The sequence below is a fragment of the Engystomops pustulosus genome, chromosome 11, assembly GCF_040894005.1.
Source record: "Engystomops pustulosus chromosome 11, aEngPut4.maternal, whole genome shotgun sequence".
Taxonomy (NCBI): domain Eukaryota; kingdom Metazoa; phylum Chordata; class Amphibia; order Anura; family Leptodactylidae; genus Engystomops; species Engystomops pustulosus.
The window spans coordinates 8,761,447-8,776,309 of NC_092421.1; the positions used below are offsets into that span (position 1 = coordinate 8,761,447).

The 14,863-nt window shown below is 46.2% G+C and overlaps 1 protein-coding gene across 1 annotated transcript in view; it reads right to left on the bottom strand.

The window, feature by feature from the left end:
* Positions 1 to 12,380: 12,380 nt before the first annotated feature.
* LOC140106444 (uncharacterized) overlaps positions 12,381 to 14,863 on the bottom strand; it is a 62,894-nt gene continuing 60,411 nt past the window's right edge. Inside the window, exon 28 of the mRNA XM_072130893.1 lies at positions 12,381 to 14,094. Within this exon, the coding sequence (XP_071986994.1) occupies positions 12,569 to 14,094 (1,526 nt within the window). The 3' untranslated portion in view covers positions 12,381 to 12,568. The remainder of the gene's footprint in view (positions 14,095 to 14,863) is intronic.

The following is a 14,863-nucleotide window of genomic DNA, read 5'->3' on the forward strand; positions in this document are numbered from 1 at the left end:
ACCACATTTATTACTGACTGCTCCACATTTATTACTGACTGCTCCACATTTATTACTGACTGCTCCACATTTATTACTGACTGCATCACATTTATTACTGACTGCATCACATTTATTACCGACTGCACCACATTTATTACCGACTGCATCACATTTATTACTGACTGCACCACATTTATTACCGACTGCATCACATTTATTACCGACTGCACCACATTTATTACCGACTGCATCACATTTATTACCGACTGCACCACATTTATTACCGACTGCATCACATTTGTGATAAGGAGGAGGCTGAGGCTTCTCTTCAGTTGCTGGACGTTCACCCTCTTCTCTGTATGAAGTTTCCCGCCATGCTGACATGCAGAGCGGGGATTGGCTGGAGGCAGGCTCCTCCCCTCTCTCTCCAACCTTATAGCATGCACGGAGCTTTCTACAATCTAAATCAAGCCCTGCACTCAGTGGTACCGCTGCGCTTTTCTTTTTTTTTTGTTCAACTGTATTTTTATTGATAAGATTTTTTCCATTTTTCCATTGAGTACAACAGCAAAAGACATACAAGAATGGTAATTTAAACCGATGTGCCAAAATCTGATCGCGTGCACCAAAATCCTGGGGCAATTCCGCGCAAATCGGAAATCGCCGGGAAACCCAACAAAAGTGCGCGATTCAGACCCTTAGTAAATGAGCCCCATTGAGTAGATACGTAGCTGGGTCCACGGGTATTGCGCTACCCATTACTGTCTCCAGCAAGTTTTTCGACAATGCGCCATAAAGGAATAATAGATGCACAGGTCCAAAACATATGGGGCCACATTTATCACTTTTGTGCGCCTAAGTGTAGTAGTTGCGCCTAAATGCGGGCGCACTGTTTTGCTAGAATTATCACAAGCTACAACCATCTGTGATAAGTATATTTTCTGCCTCTCATTAATCACTTTACTTTAACACAGTTTAGGCGTAATGTTAGATTCGGGCACTTACATGTCATCCTGCTACAAGCTCCTCTCTGCTTCTCCCACAGCCCAGAATGAAGATAACACTCACAGCAGCACCCAGGTGTGTGACACCCAGCACCCAGTGACCTCCTCAGCAGCACCCAGGTGTGTGACACCCTGCACCCAGTGATCTCCTCAGCAGTGTCTTCTCCTGGAGGGGATCCCCCAGTGCTGGTCTCCTGCTGCACCCCTGCAATTCTGCACAATATCCCCCTCAGACACTGGTGATTCTGTGCAGAATTACATGGGGGACACTTGTTTGTAGTATCTGCAAAATTCTGCAAACTTGTGCAAACTTCTCTTGCTCTCTCTTGCTGTGAGCTCAGCGTTTTGCAGAATGTTTTGTAAATAGAAGGTGATGAACTGTAAATAGAGTCTGCAGCTCCTGTCTGTAATGTATCTAATTGTATCTATTATATGTTCCAGTGTCTGGATGAGCTCTGCTGCTAGAAATGAGCTCTTCTGCAAAGGGGCTCAGTGCTTTCTTCTCAGATAACGCCACCTTCGAGCTGGGGTGCTTTTGCGCCCGTTTTTTGCGCCTAAATGCAAAAGTCGCACGTGATGAATATCATTAGGCGCAGCAAAACATCTGGAATTGAACGATAGATGAGGGAAAGGTGGTTATTTTAGCTGCGCGGCTAATTTGACGTTTAATCGCAAAAATGGCGCAAAAACGGTGCGCCTAAACGAAAAGGCGCAAAAACAACAGAAAAAACAAGTGATAAATGTGGCCCATGGGGTACGTCCGCTCCCCCCTTTCCACACCTCCAGCAAATATCAGGGGACGACGGGTAAATCTAATGAAGAAGTGCAGGGGTATGATAGGAGTAGTTCGTTTTCCTTATATTGAATGCACTTTGAGGTCTTAGCTGCTTTGTCCCATATGGAGCTCCACACTGGGAGTGGGGGGATGTTCTGTGCAGAAACTCCTCCCACTTGACCATATACTTATTGACCCTTACTCTAAAGATCCATCCCGTCATGAGTATCCTATGCTGATATAAGGCCTGCGGTAGAAGTACCTGCTTTACATAATATCTCAAACTTGGTTGGTGCTGAGACTGATGCTGAACCCTCAAGGCTGGACCTTAGGCTGGGGTTAAGGAGGAAGAAAGTAATTGGAGAGCGTTTCGATTGCTATTGGAATTTTGAGGTACAGTATTTCCAAATTGATCTAGTGTGGGTCATGGGGCCTAGCAATCTGCAGGGTGGAGGGGTGGGGGCCGTGGCCCATAGAAAAGCATTTGGGTGAATCGGGGCTCCATCCTTCTCAGATGCGCGGTACAGTAGTATTTGAGAAGGCTAGCCCTCCCCTGTCCTTGGGTAAGGTCACTATTTGTCCAGATACTCTGTGACATTTGTGACTCCAGAGAGACCTGGAAGGTCCTTAGTATGTGTAGGGGGTTGGAACCGGAAGAGTTTCAAAGTAGTATAGGAGTTATAGGAGGTATGTTAGGGCAGATGTCGGCCATCTATATTTAAAGGAGGAACAGAGTTGGGCCAGGGTATCCTCTGGAATGTCAATAGGTAACGCCTCAGTCTTGGTCAAATTTACCTTATTTCCCGATTATGTGGCGTAATAGTTTATGTAGATTGGGAAGGGATAGCAAGGGCTGGGTAAAGGTCAAGAGGACATCGTCCACAAAAAGTGAGAAAGTGAATTCCCTGTACCGTATCCAAATACCCTGGATGTCCGTTGAGTGTCGTATGGCCGCTGCCAGGGCTTCATTACAAAGCACAAACAGGAGAGGAGACAGCGGGCAACCTTGACGGGTGCCATTTCTAATTTCATGAGGCGAATGAACATGAGGCAATTTAATAGAGGCGGATGGGTCTGAGTAAAGTGCCTGAGATTTTTATCTAGGGCTTAACCACCCTTACTTCAGTTGTACAGGTGACTTTCAAATTAACTCTTTTATGGCCAAAAATGGCTCCCTGGTACCAGGATGAGAACAAACCTACACACATCAGTCTCTAGTGTATGTAGAAAATCTTCTCCTAGTTGATTAGTCCGCAATTGCATATATAAAAGACAAACCTCATCATCAAAGGGGCGTGACAAGGAGATAGAATACTGTAAGGCTATTGGCCATAATGAATTTACCAGGACATCCTCTGAAAAGGTTAATGAAGTGTAAACTATTCCCTGTTCTCAGAGGCCTCCCTGTTTCTCAGACTAACTGGCCTTGTGTCAGCTCTGTCATAACACTTTCACACTGGATGAAGTTTGAATAGTGACTTTGCACCATATAGCTTCCCAGTTCAGACCTAACATGGCCGCTGTTTGGTTCTCTTGGTTCAAGATGGCTGCTGTATCTAAAATGGCTGACAGTATGCAAGATGGCGTCCAAACCAGTGCAATCTTCTTAACAAATCCCCCCTTAGAGCTTTACTGGCCTGTAACATCCTGAGCGACCTCCTCAAGCTCCAGGTAGGCTAAGCCCGTACCTGCTGGATTTGTTAACTCTTCACCAGATCCCCTGGAGGCCAGTCACTCAGGGGTTACAGGCCTGCACACTCACATCACATCACTGAGTTCCCATAGTTCATAGGTTTGTAAACAGGCAGCATCCTCCTCCGCTCCGGGCACTTCTCCTGTTGTGGTTCTTACCACCTGGATGGACATCTGGGACATGGTGGACTTGAGGGGGACCACACAACGCGCTATAAGTGATAAGAGCAAAATCACAATCCCCAATATCACCCCCACTTAATGGAAACCCTTCCAATCCCCCAACCACAAAGTGAAGGACAAAGTGTCCACCCCAGAGTTTCTCTTTAATTCCCTGGACTTCAAAGGGGGACAATCTGTCTTTCTGTTCAGGGTGGTCCTAACTAAATGGTGGGCAGCAGGAAGGCACTCGCGCCATGGTTTCCCTGTTTCTTCCATGGCCTCCTGGATCTCTAACTTAATTTAATGGCATTTAGCCTTTCAATCCCACCACTAACTTGGGAAGGGCAAGGGGTGTGCTGGGCCTGTTCTACAGGGACAAGGTTTGAGTCTTTACCTGTCCAGTGAAGTGGTCTCTGCAACCGGACTCTATGGTCTCTGGAAGTCCAAACCTGCAGAAAAATCTCACTCACCACCTTCTTGGCTGCGGCTCTGGCAGTAGCCTTGGTCATGGGAGAAGCTTCTGGCCACCCTGGAAAGAGATCAATGCACACAAGCACGTAATCCTACGTACCACTTTTTGGTAGCTGGATAAAATCCATCTGCAGTCTCTGGAAGGGATACAGCGGCTTGGCGCTAGCACGGCCATTTTGGATGTGTGTGTGTCCGTGGGCTACTTGACTTACTGTCGGGTGCAGGGCTCTGGGCAGGCACACCCTCTCTCCCAGCATCCAGGTCCCATAGGCATCTGGGCTCCAGCTTTCCTCCACACTTCCTTCTCTTCTGATGACTCTCGGGCCACCAGGGACTGGAACACCTGTGGATCAAACTTTCAGCTCAGAACTCACCGCTGAGACTTCAGGACAGTCTCCGGGCTCCATCTGTGCAGCTGCCTTCGCCATCCCGTCAGCCACATACCTGCCCTTGGCTTGTGGAGTTACCAAATTGCGTGCACTTTTACTTTTACTATCCCCACCTCTTGTGGAAGTAGGAGAGCATCCATGAGCTCTATAACCAGCGTGCCATGCTTAGAGGGGGTCCCTGCAGGGGTGAGGAAATCTCTAGCCTTCCATATGGGTTCATAGTCGTGTTTAGACCCCAGAACTATACCTTGAGTATAGATGTTTGCCCTTTTACCTTCTGCCAGCTGTAGCGCTTCCCTGAGTGCCGTCACTTCACCTCCTGCACTGACCTGTGTGGAGGGAGTGGTTCTGCGTGTACTACCTCATGTGCACCACTGACCACTGTATATCCAGTGTAGAGCCGTCTGTCTTCTCCTGCAGACCTGGAGCCATCTATGAGAAAAAATCTCAACATCTGGGTTAATCACCCTGAATCCTGTAAGACTGGTGACAGAACGGCAGGATTCAGAGCTGTGCACCTTATCAGTGTATCCTGGGGCATCAGGAGTGCACACTGGAGTCTGAGCTGTCTGGCCTTTGCTCAGATGCTTGGGCTGTACTTGGGTGAGGACACTGTGCATGTCATGTAACTGAGTGATCTAGGGTCTTGGATCAACTCACTGGCCTTGCTGAGCAGATTGCTGTCTGCAGCTACTGATACTGAGTGCAAAATAAAATAAAGTGTCTGGTTCAGTGGGATGTGCCTAGGGCCGGGCAGACAGGATTTGCCGGCTTAGGGCTATGGAATGCATTGATTGCCTCCTGACTAAGGGCAAATGGGGAAGAGGCAATGCAGTCTTAAAGGGGCAGCATCAGGCTGGAGGCAGCAGACCTTATCCCAGGCTGCAGGAGCTGGCCAGTCCTAGAAACATGTGAAGAGGCTTAGGGCCTCGGGGCAGGGGCACATTCTGGACTGCCAGCTTTCTTTCCTCTGCCAGGTATCTGCCTGTGGCTGAGGAGCAGTGGCCTAGGAAGACCATACTGTAAAAGGACATCATCCAGTAAGGGGCTAGTCTGCCAGTCTACTCCCTGTAGGGCCGTGGGGTATTGGCTGGGGGAGTTTTACCCCCCTTGTGGGAATCTGCACCAGGTATACTGGAATATCGAACTGGTAAAGGCAAATAGGTACTGGCAATCTTCATGTAGGGGCACAGAGAGGAAAACATTTGCCAAATCAATAACAGTGAATAATATGTCACTCTCGGGGACTGGGCTTCAACACACTCATTGGCCGCTTGGAGGTCATAGACCATCCTACATGTATCTGGCTGTTCTTTTTGGGTCTTTTTCTTGACTGGGAATGGGTTAAAATCATCATCGGGCTAGCAGGGGAAAGTCACACATCAGTTCTGCTATGAGAAGAGCTAACGCTCTCTGGGGGGGGGGGGGGGGCTTGCTGACGTCCTGGTTAGTTACCACCCCCGCTATTAGAATGTGGCCACTCACTTTAGTCACCTCAGTCATGTCTCCTCCCCGCAAGTGGAAGTACGCCCCCTTGAGCTGGGCTTGTCCAGGATTGAAACTTTTGTCAGTCTTACTTTGGCGTGGTCTGTTAAACTAACGACCCTGGTCTCTGTTCCCTCTGTCAGAGTCTTATTGATACCTCTGGAAGAGAGTCTGGTAGAGATGTCTCTAGTCCGTTAACACTTTTGGTAACAATCCGTTACAAATAAGATGTACAATACACTGTCAAGTCATCCCGCATGTGTCCTAAAGCTGTAAACAGTTCCTGTGGAACTCCTCTATTGTCGTTGATGTTTCCACTTTATCTCATCTATACACACGGGACTCTCCCTTCACCATCTCCAGCTCAGCGCTCTACGCCATCTACAAAGTTCTGGCCAGTCTGCAACGTCTCAAACAGAAGTCAGGTACACTTGTTTTAATTTTTAGTCAGAAAGGAATAAAAAGTCAGTCATAGGCTCTGTAATACAGTTTGGGGGCTTGTTCTTGCTTGGTCTGTTTGTGGGGTACAAAGGAGGACATCACATCATACTGTATTCTTGTATCACAAGCAAGTTCCTTCAAGTTTTTTTTTTTAGGCTGTCAGTAGAAGACATCGGAGCAGCGCTGCTCCCTCCCACCTTCTGTAAACAATCAGAAGGTCACTCTCTCTCGTAGAGAAGACAGACACAGAATTCCAATCCAAACCGTGCAGAAGTCTGCCCCCATGGTCTGAAATTGGTGAAATATTACTTAAAGCCGGCATTTATTTCAGACATCTGCCAGGACGCTTCAAGGGTGCTCAGCTGCTATCCTACAAGAAAGCCCCACAACCAGCCTTTATGGCTGCCAACAGAGTAGAGTCATAGTAAATTACCTTTCAGTGACTTGAAGGGAATATAACTGTTCTAAGATGGCCACCGCTGAAGGATGATAGGGCGTGTTATCTTCTCTAACCACCAGATACAGGGGTGGAGTCTGCATTCCAGACGCCATCTTTCCCTCCCGAGAAAATATAATAAAATCTTTTTCTCTCAAATTCTCTCCACATCAAAAACTTTGATCGCCTGTCTCTTACTTCAATGGGCACTCTGAAGGACTTCTGTCACTCTGTTCTGGTCCGTCCATCAAAGTCAGAAACCCTTAGTGTCTGTTTGCAAATCTGATCAAGTCTTCTCACTTATACAATCATCAGATCATCTGACACATCCCAAAACTTTCAAACCTTTTCTTTTTTTTGTGACAAACAAACAAACAAAACAATCTCCCTCCTTGCCCGCAATGCACTTGGCTCAATTCCAATTCACTACTCATCATAAGTGTCCACAACCACAATACTGTCAAAGGACCCTGTCCCCACAGACTCAAGAGGGTTTCACAACGGATGCCGATACCTTAAATTTACTGCCCCAAAAGAAACTAGACACCGGAGTCTTCCACAAGGGACCCTACACTGAGTCACTGCCTGACTGGACTGACCCTCCAAGTCCAAAAAGGTTTCTACACTGGATCACTGCCTGACTGGTCTGACTCTCAGGTCACTGTCCTCAGACTGACTCTCCAAGTTGCTCTCCTTCAGACTCGACTAGTTCTTACAGTCATACGAGACCGTTATACTCCCCGGAGGGAGTTGAATGCACACCTGGCCAGGGCGGGTCTCCGCAAATCTCTGAGATTCACTTCTGTGGGTAACCCTTAATGACAAAACTGTATCACTGACACTATGACAATCACAACAGAATATCTCCCACTCTAGCATTGCAGACACCTAACGGTTAATCCTTCCCATCTCACAGCTTCAGCTAACATCACAGACTGTCTGACCATCCGTCACTGTCCAGTCTCTGTCGGTCACCATACAAGTGGTCCTTTGCCACATTATAGTGAGCATACTGTTATATATGGACATTTAAAAAGTACATAATATCACACAAGGAGATGACCTTACCCCAATCCATCCAGCCAGTGAAACAGAATTGACATTCAAGGCAGACATTGTGCTCATTGTCAGTTCTGGTCACTGGCCGCCTGGACTCCTGCGAGGTCACCTCGATGGTCAGATGTCCATAATAGTATGCCCAACCCAAGGGTCGCCAATTAATGTTAGAGATTTTTATCTGGGGCTCAAACCCCCCCATTGCATGATGACTTTCAAATTAAATCTTTCATGGTTCCTGGTACCAGGGAGGAGAGAACGAACCCAAGACGCAGACACGGTCTTCCGATGCACTCAAATCGCACTGTTTATTTTCCAAAAACACAGTCATATATCAAAAAAGCAGCAATGGGGGGCGTGGAAAAGGAGATAAGAATACTGTAATGCTATTGGCCATAATGAATTTACCAGCACATTCTCGGAAAAAGGTTAATAGGCCTTATTCACAGACATGTTCATACTAATTTCCCTGAGAAGAAGATGATAAGCTGGCGCTAGAAGATATATAACAAAAGGTGAAGGACAGACTGGCTTCTCATTTAATGTCAAGGGAACCAGTTGGCCGGCGAGCAAACAGGTTACAAAAAAAATGAAGTTTGAATCATGACATTAACTGGACAGTGCTTGACCCCCGGCGTGACCCCCGGCTAATACTTAAAATAGCGGACAGTAGTCAAGATGGCGTCCGAAACCAGTGCGATCTCCTTAACATTAGTTACTACCTGATTTTGTTAGATAAATTTGTAATGTGTACAGCTTTGCACCTTTTCTGTATTTCTTGTGTAATAGACAAGAGTTCATGAGAAAATGACAAGATATACTGTACATTATATGCCATTTCCTCCATGTATTATAGAAGTATAAAACCTGATAATTTACTGGCAATTACAGTAAATTAAAGAAAATGATCCATCTGGAAACTACTTACCAAAGTAGCTCAAGTGGCAGATTCCCCAGGACACGGTGATGCTGCATCAGTGAATTTACGGCCACACTTGTGCTTAAAAAACACCATCTTATGCACCGTAGCCCATGTGAGCTATGAGGACTATGGCTATAACATGTGCCCCAGATCACTGCTGAGACGCCCTGTGCACATCTGCCATATCCTCCGACGCCAGCTCCAGCGATGCTCGGGCCGAGCAACAAAATCCTGTATATTTACATCTGTTAATATGCATATTTAAAAAATGGACATAGGAGGACGTAAGGAGGAGGAGATACAGCATCATTGTACCCAGTGGAATATGCCATTTTTCCCTAATGTCTGGTGCGGTGCCAAGTGACTGGCACAAGGCGAATGTGGTGCCAATATTTAAAAAAGGGCTCTAGAACATCTGCAGGTAATTACAGGCCTGTAAGCTTAACTTCCATTGTGGGGGAAATATTGGTTAGTAAAAGACTATATACTGGAGTATGTGACATCACATGGTGTAATAAGTGACAGCCAGCGAGGGGTTACTAGGGATAGAAGTTGTCAGACTCACCTGATCTGCTTCTATGAAGAGGTGAGCAGATGCCTGGATGGAGGAGCCGCTGTGGATATTGTGTCCCTCATAGACGCTGATGGGTGACATAAGGTCTAGTGGTTTGGCAGGAACCATTGGCAGTTGGATTGAGAACTGAAGGATCCAGAGATCAATGATTCCTACTCAGAATGTCACCAGTTATAAGTGCTGGACCCCCAGGGCTCCGTGCTGGACCCAATACTACAAGTGTATGGAGGATGGGAGTAGTACAAGCTGTGTAGTGTAATACAGTCTATGGAGGATGGGGGAGTAGTACAAGCTGTCTAGTGTAATACAGTCTATGGAGGATGGGAGTAGTAGTACAAGCTGTGTAGTGTAATACAGTGTATGGAGGATGGGAGTAGTAGAAGCTGTGTACTGTAATACAGTGTATGGAGGATGGGAGTAGTACAAGCTGTGTTGTGTAATACAGACTATGGAGGATGGGAGTAGTAGCTGCAGGTGACTTGGACAAACTGAGTGTTTGGTCATCCACTTAGCAGATGAGGTTCAATGTGGATAAATGTAAGGTTATGCCCCTGGGGGCTAATAATCCACAGGCTACATATGTCCTTGGGGGAATAAATCTGGGAGAGTCCCTGGTTGAGAAGGAGCTGGGTGACTAGTAGATCATAAATTGAATAACAGCACAATGTCAGTCAGCTGCCTCTAAAGCCAGCAAGAACTTGTCATGTATCAGCAGTGGTCTGGACTCTGGGGATAGGGATATAATATTACCCCTGTACAAGGCATTGGTTCGGCCTCACCTGGAATATGCTGTCCAGTTCTGGGCTCCGGTCCATAAAAAGGAGGCCCTGGAGCTGGAGAGGGTTCAATGTAGAGCCACAAAACTGATAAGGGGTATGGAGGGTCTTAGTTATGAGGAAAGATTAAAACAACTAGATTTATTTAGAGGAGACATGATTTATCTATATAAATATATGAAAGGTCCATACATAGAATATGGTGGAAAGTTATTCCAGATTAAATCAAATCAAAAGACGAGGGGGCACTGTCTCCATCTGGAGAAAACAAGGTTTAATCAGGGCCACAGGGCTTTTTTTACTAAGAGAATTGTCAATCTGTGGAATAGCTGATCTCAGGCGCTGGTCACAGCAGGGACAGCAGAGAGCTCAGGCGCTGGTCACAGCAGGGACAGGAGAGAAGGGTCTAGATGCCTTTACACCTAAATAAAATTGATGGTTATGTTATGTTAAATCCCTTCCTTGGTTGAACATGTGTCTTTTTTTCCGTACAAACTATGATACTACTTAGTTTTGCTTAAAATGAAATCTGGAAACTACTAACCCATCACCAGGCATTGTGAATAATTTCAGTACTTTATAAACATTTATTTCACATTACCTGGCTCCCTGGCAGCAGCGTGTGTGGAGTCCCAGGGGATGGGGCAGCTGCAGCCTGTGTGTGCCTGTGTCTTTTTATCCTCTCCTCCACACGACAGGAACTGAGATGGGGGGGCTGGATAAGTGTGGTGGAGAGGAGACTGAGACATAAGCACACAGGCTGCAGCTGATTTCCCCCAGGACTCACCACAAGCTATTAATGTAATGTAAAAATTTTTACAAAATACTGCGATTGGTCAGGATGCTGACAAAGGGATTTTAAAATCGGCACAGCAAAGGATATTTGAACCTGTCAGGAGCTAAAAATTACAATCCTGGTGATGGGTTCACTTTAAATATATTGTTCCTTCCATTTGCTCCCAACTGCTGCGGTACAGTCCTTTTTTACTGTAGACTCTTTGAACTTGTTAACTGTGAGTGCATGTGTTTCAGCATTTCTACTCTTAGGCTACAATCACACTGCCGTATGGGGGACGTATATACATATATGTCTCCCATAGACGGCAATCGGCTGACGGCACCGTACCAGAGCGGTATGATGCTGCACATGTGTGGTGCCGTACCGTTCCGTAGCCGGGAGAAAGATAGGACATGTTCCATCTTTCCCAGGTGTATGGCGCCGTGCGCCATACAGCGCTATGGGGAGGGGCGGGGGTGATCAGCGCTCCTCCTCTCCTGGGCGGCGACATGTGCCCGCTGTGCTACAGTAGGGTGGGCACACGTTCGTGTGAATGTAGCCTTACAGTACTGCGGCAGAAAGATGAAAGTATAAGCACTGCTAGAGGTCCAGAGTAAATTTTTTCGGTATGGTTTAAACATGGGGAAAACAAGTTATGATTTTGATGGAGCACAAAAGTGGAACTGATGAATTAGAGTCTTTAAAGAGAACCCGTCAGGCAAAATAACCCCCTAAACTAAATCTATTTTCATAAACCGCCATTAGAGAGCATTGCCTCTATCCCTTCATTGTCCCTCTACATGCCTGTAACCCTAAGCAATGAGGTCCTAAAGCTGTATGCAGATGACCTGTGAGATGTCCAATGAGTCATTATCATATTCAAGCTGTCCAGCTTATTCATGAGAGGGAGGCACAGCCACACCCCCAGGAGATACTCCTATACACATGACTGACAGCCTGTATAGTGATATGATGTATAATGGTGTAATGGCTCCTCCATGTGCTTCCTGGTGCTGGCGCCCCCTGCAGCCTGTGTGTGCATGTGTCTGTGTATAGGAGAGATACAACAGCACCAGACAGCCATGTTATAGCAGAACATGTCAGGTACTTGTGTAGCTGATGTCTGTGTCTCTGTATATTAGGAGGATGCAGCACAGACAACAGCAATGCTTTACTATACATCACCCACAGACATGAGCAGGGGGAGGAGAGGGGAGGGGTAACAGGGGTGACATCACTGCCTCTGACCATGTGACCAGCCTCATTTACATAATTAAGAAATTATGATTTTACAATGATTAATGTATGAAATAACTAGATAAAGCCTGGGATGGATCCTTGTGAGCTGCTCCAACAGGTAAATAGTGACAGGACAAGTGACACAGACCTGATGACAGGTGTCCTTTAAAAAAAAAAAAGAAACACCCTCAACAAGAGTTTGCAGGAAAATCATTCATTTGTACAAGGTCTAGAGATCTGAGGAGGTAGGTGTAATCCAACTTGAGTCAATCCATATAGAAAATGATGGTTGCGATGGATGATGCCGAGCTCTCGAGGGGCTTATGCACCATCCGGAACCACAAAGGTTTGATGAAATTTAATGTTAACATCCACATTATTACTCGCTATATTTGAGGTAAAATATTTGCTACAGTTTGAACATTAAAATGACTTCGCTTCTTGTGCTGAGCAAGAGCCGCCCTATGGCTATAGCATTTCCCGCACTCCGAGCACGAGAATGGCTTCTTCCCTGTATGGATTAACTGATGATTAACTAGCACCGACTTCTGTCTAAAAAACTTCCCACAATCAGAACACGAATATGGCTTCTCCCCTGTATGAGTTCTGTGATGTTTAACCAGATCCGACTTCTGGCTGAAACATTTGCCACATTCGGGACACGAAAATGGCTTCTCCCCCGTGTGGCTTCTCAGATGCTCCATAAGACTTGATTTCCTGGTGAAGCACTTCCCACACTCAGAACATAAAAAAGGCTTCGCACTTGTGTGAGTTCTCTGATGTGTCACAAGATTTGACTCCAGATGAAAGGATTTTCCGCATTCGGAACATGAAAATAGCTCCTGCCCCGTGTGGCTTATACCATGTTCCAAAAGATGGGATTTCTTAGGAAAACATTTCCCGCACTCTAAACATGTAAATGGCTTCTCCCCTGTGTGAGTGACCTGATGTTTTACAGCGGCGGACCTATGACTAAAGCATTTTCCACATTCAGGACAGGAAAATGGCTTCTCTCCCGTGTGAGTTCTCTGATGCTCAACGAGACACGATTTCCTCGCAAAACACTTTCCACATTCGGAACAGGAATACGGCTTCTCTCCCGTGTGACATTTTAGATGTTTAACAACATCGGACTTCTGGATAAAGCATTTCCCACATTCAGGACAGGAAAAAGGTTTCACCCCCGTGTGAGTTTTTTGATGTTCGACAAGATTTGATTTTGTGGTAAAACATTTCCCGCATTCTGGACAAGAGAAGGGCTTCATGCCGGTGTGAGTGAGCTGATGTTTAAAAAGATCTTGTTTTCGAGTAAAACATTTCCCACATTCCAAACAGGAAAACGGCTTCACCCCAGAATGAATTTTCTGATGCGTGACAAGGACCGATTTCTGCATAAAACATTTGCCACATTCAGAACACGAATACGGCTTCTCCCCCGTGTGAGTTCTCTGATGTACAATGAGATCCGATTTCTGTTGGAAGCCTCTACCGCATTGCGAGCAGGAGAATGGTTCCTCCCCTCGGTGTCTTCTTTCATGTTTGAAAAGAACCGATTTCTGTCGAAAACTTTTCCCACATTCCGAACATGAAAATGGGCGCTCATCCCTGTGGATTCTTTCGTGCATAAACAGATTGGATTTCTTTGTGAAATGTTTCCCACATTCCGGACATGGAAATAGTTTATTCCCCGCCTCTCCATTATTTTGATTATCAAGGTGTGATTGGTTAGAAGAAAATTCCTGATGATTCATTGACTCCGCTGCTGGATCTCGGTTATAAAGAATGGAGGACATGGCGGAGGTAAAAGGCGTATCCGAAAGTTCTCTGTGAATGTCCTCTGCGCCGTTGTTATAGTTTACATCATAATCTGACGGTAAAATGAGACGTCTTACTAAGCTTTCCGAACATAAATCTGTTGGGATATAAAAAGGGATTTTAATGTCATTTATTAAAATAAATACAACACTAATAGAAATAGTATAAAAATATAATAGAAATAATAAAATGAAAAAGTGCAAGCGGTTGGTAAAATATGGCAAAACAGGTTTTTGGCGCAGCTTCCATGTGACAGAAATAGGGGGCGGGCCGTCGGACGATCCGACTGATTCGGACTGAGCGCCGGATTTAAATTGTGTCACATCCAATGCACTTACATGCACCAGGAAGAAGAAGGTGAACTCCGGGGACCTGAGTGGGGAAGCGACACATGCAGGATATCGGGTGCAGGATCTTAGTGACTCCCCGCACAGCGCATTATACACGCACAATGCACTTACATGCACCAGGAAGAAGAAGGTGAACTCCAGGGACCTGAGCAGGGAAGGGACACATGCAGGATATCGGGGGCACGATCTTAGTGACTCTCCGCACAGCGCATTATACACGGACAATGCACTTACATGCACCAGGAAGAAGAAGGTGAACTCCGGGGACCTGAGCGGGGAAGCGACACATGCAGGATATCAGGCGCACGATCTTAGTGACTCCCCGCACAGCGCATTATACATGGACAATGCACTTACATGCACCAGGAAGTAGAAGGTGAACTCCGGGGACCTGAGCGGGGAAGCGACACATGCAGGATATCGGGTGCAGGATCTTAGTGACTCCCCACACAGCGCATTATACACAGACAATGCACTTACATACACCAGGAAGAAGAAGGTGAACTCCAGGGACCT